This window comes from Bubalus bubalis, chromosome 21 (genome assembly GCF_019923935.1).
Source record: "Bubalus bubalis isolate 160015118507 breed Murrah chromosome 21, NDDB_SH_1, whole genome shotgun sequence".
Lineage (NCBI taxonomy): Eukaryota > Metazoa > Chordata > Mammalia > Artiodactyla > Bovidae > Bubalus > Bubalus bubalis.
Window position 1 is genome coordinate 35,868,086 of NC_059177.1, and position 12,399 is coordinate 35,880,484.

Genomic DNA, 12,399 nt, shown 5'->3' on the forward strand with positions numbered 1-12,399 from the left:
GTTGTCCTTAGAGGGCTAACAGTAGTCTGTAGCTACTAGTAGACTGTAGCCTGCCAGGCACCTCTGTCCATGGGATTCTTCAGGCAAGAATACTGGAGCGGGTTGCCATTCCCTTCTCCAGGGGATCTTCCCAACCCAGGGATCGAACCTAGATCTCCCACAGGCAGATTCTTTACCATCTGGGCCACCATTTTTAAGACAGTGTCGCATTATTATATCAATGGTATGAAATGTTTATGTGGACTTGCTAATGTATTAGTTATTAGAAGAAGAGATAAAATATTCAGGTGATGATATTCCACCTAGGATGACTCCTGCTTCTGTCTTAGAAAACTGGAAAGATGTTGGTACTGTTTGCTTAGATTAGAAAAACTGGGAAAAGCCAGGATTGGTGTGGGGTGTCAGGGGCTCCATGATGGAATTTTCCGCCCCCATCAGCTGTAATGCTGGCATATTATGTGTATCCTCCAACAGAGTAGATGCCCTTTGTGACTGTTTAAGGAACCTAAGTATTGCCCCTCACAAAGGCATACGAGTTATGAGTAGAGTTCATAATTGGTCTCAGCTCTGCAGTTTGGGCCAACTCCTCATTCTGTCACTGGTTGCAGTCAACATCAAGGCAAGACACAGAGACAAGACTAAACGTGTCTTTCCTCCTTGGCCCAGCTTAACTGCGACACTGAGCTCATTTATTGGATAGCATTCTTGAAATAAATCAGAAGCACCATCTCCTTTTTTCCTTGCTTTTTTTTTTTTCTCCTGTTGACATTTTTGCTCAATACGACAGGTCACTGCCTCAGCCATCCCTTGGGACTTTTCTGGGAGAGAGTTTGTAAGGGCGGAATGTTCAATGAGAGTGGTTCCAAACATACCTCTTTTACAAATGCCTCTGGGTAGAAGAGGCTGATTGATTATACACCCTGAGCTTGCAAAGGTTTTCCCTCAGCATGGAAGTGCAGTCCCAATGTGACGTTTCCAGTTGTAGTTATGGGTTGCATATTTCTTCATGCTAATTAGGAAGGGAGTATGTGTGTCAGCCTTCAATAATGGTACTGTTCTGCTTCTTAGAAGGTCTGCAGAAAGGCAGTTGCCAAGGGTCTGCTTTGGGGGGACATAGTAATAAAGGTGGGGTGAAGAGAGTTCTTGTTTGTCATTGAGGAAGACGAGACCGTCTGGAGTCCTGTTCTTTGGCAGGTCTCAGCAGCCGTCTGTTGTGATAAGCTCTGTTGGCAAACTTTGCGACAATTGTATGTTCCTCTGCCTTTGAAGACAAGGAGGCCAAGCCCAGGGACGTTTTGGTTAATTTTCTGCTCAGAGATCCCCAACCATTCCTGGAGTCGAGAGCATAGACAGTGGAGACAGATCCATGTTTAAATGCCAACTGTCATTAAGCATTGTGTGTATGTCAGTTTCTTTGTCTGAAAATGAGAATATTGTTTTTTTTTTTCCTGTAGAATTGTTAATGATTAGAATAAGTGAGGGAGAAGGCAATGGCACCCCACTCCAGTACTCTTGCCTGGAAAATCCCATGGATGGAGGAGCCTGGTAGGCTGCAGTCCATGGGGTCGCTAAGAGTCGGGCAGGACTGAGCGACTTCACTTTCACTTTTCACTTTCATGCATTGGAGAAGGAAATGGCAACCCACTCCAGTGTTCTTGCCTGGAGAATCCCAGGGTCGGGGGAGCCTGGTGGGCTGCCGTCTACGGGGTCACACAGAGTCGGACACGACTGAAGTGACTTAGCAGCAGCAGCAGAATAAGTGGATGTGTAGGTAGCAACATATGGTAGATGCACAATAAAGGTAACTTTTTGTTAACGTTCTTTAAATATGTGCTTTGATAACAATACCTAATTTTACATATTAGAGCTGCTCAGAGTATTAGGAACAACTGATACTGGGGTTTATTACATGCTCATATTGTGCCAAGCACAGTACTGAGTGCTTTATATATGTGATCCAGTTTAATCTGCACAAAAACTCTTTCACAAGTACTGGTCTTTCTACATGAGAACCGAGGCTGGAAAGAAAGCGGTCCCTTATCTTGCTCAGGGTCACAACACTATTAACTTACTTTGCCCTTTCTGGTCTTAAATTCAAAGCCAAATGGCACTACTAAGAACAAACCTCTACTTACAGGGCATGGGCTTCTTATCCTTCTGTGCATGCAAATCATAGATTTGTAGAGTGGAGCAGGTCAATAAAGAAAGAATAAATAGAAAGTGATGGGAGTTTTATGAATGATACCATCATGTGTTGAGTAAGCAAGTGGCAAAGTGAAGTGATGTGGATCTGAGATAATTCAGATAGAATTGATGGCCTGAAAAGAAACTGCCATGAGTCATGCTCTTAAAAACCGGATCCACAGTATAGGTATTGAGGAGCATCCTGGGCTGGGCTTTGTGTGTGCTGTCTCCACTTGATTCAGTTACTCATTCTACAGAGAATCACCGAGTGGCACCGTTTGCCTGGCACCATGTTTGTTTTGGGAATGTCGTAGTGCACAAAACACATGTGGATCCTGCCTTCATGGAGCTTACAGTTTAGAGGTAAAGACAGATGCCATTTCATTAAATAGCCTGATAAACTGAGCAAAGGGCCTTGGGAAGGAAGAGATACAAGCTTCCCTAAAAACAGATACAGGAGACTTTGATCTAGTTGGTGGGGGCAGAGGATCAGCAGGTGGTATTGGGATGAGAAGCAGAGGAAAGAAAGTTAAACAGAGAGAAGAGTGAGTGCAAGAGCTGCGAGGTGAGTGGGGACACAGATTGCATATGAGGCCTGAAAGAAAACCAGCGAGATTTGAGCAGAGATAGCAAGGGGTTCAACTGTGAAGCTTGCCTGCACAGCCTTCAAGGGTCAAACATGCATGATCTTGAGACCAAGACAAAATCAGATATGCTGGATCTATGTCCTTAAGTATTGTATACATATTTGTGCTTTACAAAGAACAAGAGTAAGGTTTTTGGACCCCACACATCTTACCCTGGGCTTCCCAGGTGGCTCAGTGGTAATGAATCTTCCTGTCAATGCAGGAGACACAGGAGACTCGAGTTCGATCCCTGGGTTGGAAAGGTCCTCTTGAAGAGGAAATGGTAACCCACTCCAGTATTCTTGCCTGAAAACGTCCACGGACAAAGGAGCCTGATGAGCTGTAGTCCATGGTGTCGCAAAGAGTCAGACACAACTGAGCACACACTCAACTTTTGCCCCTTGGGTATAGTATTGCCCCTTTGATAATAATATGCTCTAGATTTCCAGCCATTCGTGGTCACTGTCATCCTGTCCTGCTGTTTATTTTCAAAGCTTGTTCTGTTTGGAAAAAGACAAGCAAGCCATCTCTGCCTTCATCTCCCCCACCCCTGCCACCTCCCAGTTCTAAAGAAACATAGGACTACAGGACAAAGGACCTAAATGTGAATGCTTTTCTCTGATTTCTTCACCTTTGCTGCACAGAAGGTGGTCCATGGACCAGTATCATCAGCATCACCTGAGTCCTTGTTAGAAATTCAAAATTTCAAGCCCCACCTTGACCTTTTTACAAGAGAATCTTCATTTGATGTAACTATTATTTGTACAAAGTTTTAAAAAGTGATGTATACCATGCAGAGCATTTGTGAAAATCATGTTCTAGTTCCATTTCTGCCTTTCCAGCATAGTGCCTAGCATAACAAGAGGTTGTCTGTAAGGAAATGAATGAATGAATATTAAATTTATACAAAGTGAAAGACTTTAAAGATTTGATTCATTCTGGCTTAAAACTCAGGGTTGCAGTCCTCCTTCAATATTTTATCAAGCTCTAAAAATTTATTTGCAGTCCCCATTAATTTTTAACTGTGTGTCAGAAAATATTTTCTTTGGCTTGGTCATGGCCAAAGAGCGTGCCTGTTAATTATGGCCATTGGTGGCTTCCTCTTGCGTCTTCCCTGCCCTCCTCTCCTTCCCCAGCCGTCATCCCTGCTGAGTTGTATTGTGGAGCCAGTTCTGAAAATAGCAGCTGGGACACACACAATTGTCACTTGGGAGGGAGCCCAGTCACCTCAGGAAGTGTGTCTTGGCTAACATGGGGACTGTGGGATGGTCAGGCTCGTGTCTCTTAGAAACTGTGCAGCATGCCAAGTGATAACCTAAATTAATCTTTTATTCATTTATAATTCTTCAAGTGATTTTTACTTAGTACCATTAAGTGATCCATATAGTCTTCACAGGAAGTCTCTTGTGCATATTCTATGTAAGGTTTGTGTTTCTGGATAGGCTTGACTTGATGCTGACCAGAGTGGAAATGATTGATGAGGTGGAGAGTTTCCTGGAAGGGCAAGGTTTTGAATTTAAATGCCTGGAGGTCAAAATGAGTGGAGTGAGTAATATATGGCGGGTGAAGGCAGTGCTGGTGGGAACGGTGGTAAACGGAGGAGTGCATGAGTCATCTTCCCTTGGTTGTGTGGAAAGATAACATGGCCAATCCCAGATTCAGCAAAAATTAGTTCATTCACAGACCTGTCGGAATTCCTGAGGATTTTTTGAAGTTTAAAGTTTTTTTCCATCCCTCTTATGTCCATGCCCCTTTATCTGCTCAGACCTTAGGGTACTCTTCTAGGTTGAGGTCAAGGTGTTTGTCTGGCAAAGGCTGAGACACACCAAAGATAGGAGCCAAAAGCTCTGTGCAGAAATCCTTAATTGTGTGAGTGTTCAGTTCAGTCGCTCAGTCCTGTCTGATTCTTTGCAACCCCATGGACTGCAGCACGCCAGGTTTCCCTGTCTATCACCAAATCCCAGAGCTTGCTCCAACTCATGTCCATCGAATCAGTAATGCCATCCAACCATATCATCCTCTGTTGTCCCTTTCTCCTCCTGCCTTTAATGTTTCCCAGCATCAGGGTCTTTTTCCAATGAGTCAATTCTTCGCATCAGGTAGCCAAAGTGTTGGAGTTTTTCAGCTTCAGCATCAGTCCTTCCAATGAATATTCAGAATTGATTTCCTTTAGGATTGACTGGTTTGATCTCCTTGCAGTCCAAGGGACATTCAGAAGTCTCCTCCAACACCACAGTATAATGTGGTCCTGGTGAATTTGGTCACACACTTGTCACCAACATTGCCCATAAGAGACAAATATCAGGAAAACAGACTTTACAGTTTGTCCAGCAGCATGTCTCAGTATATCCAGACTTGAATCAGAGATACTCAGTTTTTAAATGTGGGTCACTAAATTCTTTATTTTGAAAAATGTATCTGCAATGGAAAGTTGAACCCTCTGCCCTTAGGAAACACCACTTGATAGAGGCTTTTCTGTAAAGGTTGTAGGTAATACGCTAGAGAAGTTTGAATAATTACACTCTCTCATATTTATAACACCTTATAGTTTACGGGGTACGTTTGAGAAAGTTACATAATTTGATTGTCGTGGTAATCCCATCATGTTATTTGAGCTCATGCTGCCATTATCATATCACAGAGAAAGTATGAGATGATAGTAAGTAATTTGCTCAAGGTTATTTGGTCATTGGGAGGTTTACCTGCTTGTTCCTTTATGTCAGTAAAGTTGTGGTACTCTGTTACCATGTGGCAAGCACTTCAGACACATTGTCTCATTACTCCTTCTACTAAGGTGTAAAGAGCTTCCTTTTAAAGATTCGAAACATACACTGTTAACATTAAGTATTATAGCATGTATCAAGCCTTGTAATGAAGTCTTTTGCAAGTGCTAAAAGCATTAAATGGACTGTCTCATTGTATCCTCATAATAGGATGAGTCCGCTCTTCACATCAGGTGGCCAAAGTATTGGAGCTTCAGCTTCAGCATCAGTCCTTCCAGTGAATATTCAGTGTTGATTTCCTTTAGGATTAACTATTTTGTTCTCCTTGCAGACCAAGGAACTCATGAGTTTTCTCCAGTACCACAATTTGAAAGCATTATTTCTTTAGCACTCAGCCTTCTTTATGGTCCAACTGTCACATTCATATATGACTACTGGAAAATGGAGCTTTGACTACATGCACCTTTGTCAGCAAAGTAATGTCTGCTTTTTAATAGGTTATCTAGGTTTGTCATAGCTTTCCTTCCAAGGAGCAGGCATCTTTTAATTTTATGGCTACAGTCACCATCCATGACGACTTTGGAGACCAATAAAATAAAATCTGTCACTACTTCCACTTTTACCCCTTCTATTTGTCATGAAGTGATGGGACCAGTTGCCGTGATCTTAGTTTTTTTAATGTTGAGTTTTAAGCCAGCCTTTTCAACCTCATCAAGAGGATCTTTAGTTCCTCTTCACTTCCTACCATTATAGTGGTATCATCTGCATATCTGAGGTTGTTGATATTCCTCCCTGCAATCCTGATTCTAACTTGTGATCCATCCAGCCTGGTATTTTTGCACGATGTACTCTCCATATAAAGTAAATAAACAGGGTGACAGTATGCAGCCTTGTCATATTCCTTTCCCAATTTTGGACAAGTCATTCTATGTAAGGTTCTCGCTGTGGCTTTCTGACTCACATACCGGTTTCTCAGGAGACAGGTCAGGTGGTCTGGTACTCTCATCTCTTTAAGAATTTTCCACAGTTTGTTGTGATCCACATGGTCAAAGGCTTTAACATAGTCAGTGAAGCAGAAGTAGATGTTTTTCTGGAACTCTCTTGCTTTTTCTGTGATCCAGTGATTGTTGAGCATACATTAATCTATACTTTGCTGCTGCTAAGTCACTTCAGTCGTGTCCGACTCTGTGCGACCCCATAGATGGCAGCCCACCAGGCTCCCCCGTCCCTGGGATTCTCTAGGCAAGAACACTGGAGTGGGTTGCCATTTCCTTCTCCAATGCATGAAAGTGAAAAGTGAAAGTGAAGTCGCTCAGTCGTGTCCAACTCTTAGCGACCCCATGGACTTCAGCCCACCAGGCTCCTCCATCCATGGGATTTTCCAGGCAAAAGTACTGGAGTGGGGTGCCATCGCCTTCTCCGAATCTATACTTTAGATTAACCCAAATGAAATTGCTGATATTTGACAGTTTGTCTTCTACATCAACAGTTGCATATGGTTCAGTCTAATAATATGTACTTTATCTGTCTCTAATCAATCTTATACTGATTTCCAGAAGCAGGAAACAACTATGAATAAGTGGGTTGTTTGAGGGGAATTTGTAATTGTGTTGAGAAATCTGCTAATCATTTACTAACTTAAGAAAGACCCTGACCTCCCTTGAAAACTGAGGAAAATCCACATAAATTTGTCAAATTTAGGTAGAACATTTCTTTTCCAGATGTTTATTTCTGTCATAAACAAGGATGTCTAAGTTTTAATTGATTTTTAAATGACAATAGCTTCATGAATGTTATAAAATTGTAATTATAAAATTATTAATCAAGAGTTTTTTAAATCGCATCCTTCAGTGGAAGATTCTTATTTGTAGATATTGGTCTTACTTTAATCTCTAACTCTAAAGTGTACACTATGTTTTGGTATGATAAAGATCATAAAGAATTCGGTAGAGCTTTGTCTTTATTTCTTGTTCACCATGAAAATTGCTTTTTAAATAGTCAACTGTTTTATTTCTCTAAACCCCACTAAGAATCTTCAGTTAGTGAAAATAGTCAATGCTGCGGCCTTCAACTTAAGAAAGGCCCTTAAGACCCTTGTCAACTGCGAGTTTCAACTTCATCAAATGGGCAGCCTTTGGTGTAACCTGTTGAGAAACGCAGGCTGAGTCTTGGCTTATGTGTGTGTGCATTTTCCCTGCACTTGTGTTAGTCCCTAGAAACACACACGGATGCCGTTTCTTCACGCTGGTTCCACTCTGTCTCTGTACCTTTGAGTCAGAAAGCTGAATGAAGGTTTTGAAGAGGTCGAGATAGCACCTTGTGTGAGAGAAGTGATTGAATTGAGTGTAAGCCACCAGAATGTGCTCATCGGCTTCTGTGTGGTTTCCTTTAAGTTCAAACATGGTGCCCTTTAGTCTGCTGCTCTTTTTAATATGTGTGTTCAAGATTTCCCTGCTGACACATGCTGTTTACACCACTCTCAAAGAAAGTGGATGCATATGTTCATAAATTCGATGATTCAAAAAATAGTTTGAAATAATGTTCATAAAGAAAATTTAATTATAAAGATAAAGCTTACTGTATATAAATTCTGTAATATCTGTGTGTCTCATACAGAGAATCATATTCCTGTCTTCTCTGCTTCTGTGCTCGTATCATTAAAATGTGTATTTTATATGATTTAATTATGTGGTGAGGTTCGACAATGGGATGTGATTCTTGGAAAGAAACAGCGTGTATAGGATTTGTTATTATTTACAAATTCTACTTTACCAAGCACAAAACTAGAGACATTGCATAGGATTTTTTGTAGGGCTTAATAAAATCTGTCTATCTGGCCTTACTCTAAAAGATGTGAGATGGTGAGTGGATTGATGGCAATCTGATGTTGATGCTTTTGGTCATATGGTCACTGAATATTATTGATTTTAAGCTGTCGTTTTCAAACGTTGCCCATTCGTGAATTACCTTCAAGATTTTGTCTATATCTTGTTATAGTGTCCATTATTTTCTTGACACTTTCTTTAAAATAACTTGTTAACTTGTGTTCAAAAGGAACATCATTGCTACCATTGTTATTATGTACTCAATTAATTTCTTATTAAATATATCTGCTTTTTTAAACTTGAAGTTTAATCTTCACATTTTAAAAAGTCAATTTTATAAAGTATTGCTTTATCACTTAACTTTTTAAAGTAAATATTTTATTTTACTAGTTAGATTTATGTACTGCACACTAAAAATATACACATTTTAAATAAAAAAAACATTAAGACGTAAAAGCCTATCCTGGTCCTGCCCAGAGTCACTTTGCACATGAGAGTCAGAGCTGAGCCAAACTCTAGAGGGAAGTGTCTAAAAATGAAAATGGGCACTGACTAAACAAGTGACCCGTGAAGGGTGCCACTCTGCCACTGCTGACCCAGAGTTTCCTGTTAGAGCTAGGCAAGGGTTTGTTCCAGCCACACATGACCGTGCCAGTCAGACCTGCCATTCAGTTAAAGAGGTGCCACGTGGTGTTCACGCTCTTTTTTTTAAAAAAAATACTGCTTGGGTTCCCTCTTGAGGAGTTTCCTTGTTAAGGGAGGGTGACCTCCACTGTGTCAGCTTGTAAGGGTGCTGGCGGTAATGAATTTGTTATTTTGTGTGCCACTCACTCCAAATTGGATTCTGCATTATGCTAGTGCATATATGTGAAATGGTGACCAATTGAAATTCAAATGTAATGAGGATGAAGCTTTTCCATTCTGCACAGCCCCTTTTGTTTTCATCCCTAGTAGGTTCTTTCCCCACCACAATGCAGCTTTCCTCCTGGCTTCTGAAATCTCCATGTCTAACTGGGTAGGACCAACATGTTTTCTTACCCATTCCAGAAATGAAATACAGTTTGTTCTGGTTTTCTAATTTAAAAAAAAAAAAAAAAATTTTTTTTTTTTTAATGGGCTAAGAGATTTGGATTTGCAGACTTGAGAAAAACAAAGTATTCTTTCTAAAACATGCAAATGTGTCTCTCCATCACCTAGGAAACTATTATGGGACACCCAAACCTCCTAGCCAGCCAGTCAGTGGGAAAGTGATCACGACGGATGCCTTGCAAAGCCTTCACTCTGGCTCCAAGCAGTCGACCCCAAAGCGAACCAAGTCCTACAATGATATGCAAAATGCTGGCATAGTCCACGCGGAGAATGAGGAAGAGGATGATGTTCCTGAAATGAACAGTAGCTTTACAGGTAAAGACCAGACGATGCTCCCCCTCAGTGGACTTGGGAAAGGAGGGCGGGGGGAGGATTTACAAGGAGTTGTGAGGAGGTTTCTGTTCTCAGGAAGAATTTGGAAGGATCACCAGAATTCAAACTCTGACTACACAGTGCTTATGGAAGAGATGGTCTTTTTATCTTTTTCCTGTGCCCAGAAATTTTTTTTTCTTTTTTAAATTTTATTAATTTTTTTTATTGAAGGATCATTGCTTTACAGAATTTTGTTGTTTTCTGTCAAACATCAACATAAATCAGCCATAGGTATACATGTGTCCCCTTCCTCTTGAACCTCCCTCCCATCTCCCTTATTTTTAAAATTTTTATTTTTAATTGAAGGGTAATTGCTTTACAATATGGTTTTGGTTACTGCCATACATTAATGTGAATCGGCCATAGGTATACATATGTCCCCTCCCTTTTGAACCTCCCTCCCACTAGGTTGTCAGAACACTGGTTTGAGCTCCCTGAGTCATACAGCAAATTCCCACAGGCTATTTGTTTCACATATGTTTGCGTGTATGTCTCCATGCTACACTCTCCATTCCTCCCACCCTCCCTTCCTCCACTGTGTCCACAAGTCTGTTCTGTATGTCTGAGTCTCCACTGTTGCCCTGCAAATAGGTTCATCAGTACCATCTTTCTAGATTCCATATATATGCGTTAATATACGACATTTGTGTTTCTCTTTCTGACTTACTTCACTCTGTATAATAGCTGATCTTTTCCCTGGTTTTTTTTTTCATGCTTCTTGTCAAGAATCTTTTAACTTCACCCAGCTATCTTAAAGGGACAGGAGGGAAGTGTTTGTAGAAGGAAATAAAAAATAATCGGCATCCTTTCTCTCTCTTCAAAATGATACCTATAAGAATCACTATTTTGTTCATTTATTACTTGGCCTTGACACTCCTCCATAATTATGGCTGATTGTTTATAAAGAGAAGTAGGAGAATTTGTTTAATATCACTTGATGCTATATGGAATGCATCCTTTTAGCTCATACCTTTGTAAATAGAGATACAGTGGAAGTAAATCATGTTTTCAGTTAATTAATGCAAAGTTTACTACATTCCATAAGAAATAAAAAATGGAAAAATAATAAATATTCTAAGATTATATTTTGTATATGTATTTTATATTGCATAGCATATATTGCTCATTGCAGTATAATTTTTAATATACAGTCAGAGCTATCTATGCTCAAGCTTAGTAGGCTGTATTTTATGAAAGGCTCTTCAAGGACAAACCCTCTGCATAAAGCTATGCAGATTAGGAAGTGCACATTCCTGGGAGGCACTGTTCACTGAGGCCATGATATATGCTCTGTAGGTTAGCACAGTGACCCAGAATGGGTCAATAATATTTTTGGCTTTGTGGGGGTTTAATATATAGAGTAACTCAAAATTTAACAAATGCATAAGATATGAGTTACTCCAGTCTATAAGGTTGTGACTTTGAAGACCATCTTGTTTCTTCTGTTTTTCCTGTACTTGTTTTCTTTGATATTTTAGAATATTTTCCTCCTTGAGCTGTCAAGTCTAACAGTCTTTCAGATAAACAGCTTCTATTAGTTGAGTGCTTTTTACTGCCTGTATGGACCTCTCTGAAGCTTTCTCGTTCATTGAACACAGAAGTCTAAAATTTTTCAAGTTAACAATTAAAAAAAAATGTTTTTGGTGACTTACAATCATAACAGTAGCCCAGCCATTCTGCAAGAAGCACTAGAGAAAGGAGGAGACCCGGTTTGCTACCCTAGCTTTGTTCTTGGTAGCTGTCTTGTTATGAACTTAGTATCTAACTTCTCTAATTACTGATTAGGATTCAATCACATCAGGTTCCCCCTTCCAGCTCTAAGGATTCAAGTTCATGAAAATTTCCATTTTCTTCATTAGGCCGGTCACTGACCTATTGTTAACAGTATCTAGGAGAAATTTACCTGTTTTTACTTAGGCATTTATTGAAATCAGCTAATTTCACCTACTTCAAAATATTTTATCCATATATAGTAGCTGTCACCAAAATGAAAGCACATTATGGATTAAAAAAAAGGGTCTTGATTTTTCAGCAAGTAAGACTAGCAAATCATGATATAACCCAAAATATAGATGTGTACCTTTGTATGTCCTCCATTGACTAAATAAATTTGTTGGTACAAAGCATGAACAGAGCAAGGATAGCTGATTGTAGGTCTGGATGTTTCCTAATTTCTAACTGCTATAAATCTCTGTTGTAGAAGCCAAGCCTCAGAAAATCTGACCTTGTAACACCCCTATTTGAAATCCTGGTGTCAAAAAAAAAAAATCTGTCCCCAGGTCATCATTGCTAAAAGCAGTCTAAACATTCATGCACAAAGAAAGAAAGCTGATCGTCACCTGATCAGATGTACAGGGAGAGAATTGATCTTGAGATAGACAAGCAATCGGGCATCTTCAGTATGCAAGGGATATGTTGAATAAATGGCTTCTTACTTACCAGACTGCAAATATGACAGCTGAGAAGCTGTCATACTCTCACTCGTGTGAATTCTTTGAAATAATTGACACTGCCCAGTCTGTGAGATGTGTACCATGCTAGCTGTGTCAAAGCATCTTGCATTCTGAACCACTGATAAGT

At 40.1% G+C, this 12,399-nt stretch overlaps 1 protein-coding gene across 16 annotated transcripts in view; it reads left to right on the forward strand.

Annotated features, from left to right (window-relative positions):
• The window catches only part of MAGI1 (membrane associated guanylate kinase, WW and PDZ domain containing 1), a 642,924-nt gene that overhangs the window by 515,407 nt on the left and 115,118 nt on the right, over nt 1-12,399 (forward strand). For all 16 annotated transcript variants that reach the window (XM_006077265.4, XM_025272540.3, XM_006077266.4 and 13 more), the window contains exon 4: nt 9,556-9,762. In XM_006077265.4, coding sequence (XP_006077327.1) covers nt 9,556-9,762 — 207 coding nt within the window. The remainder of the gene's footprint in view (nt 1-9,555; nt 9,763-12,399) is intronic.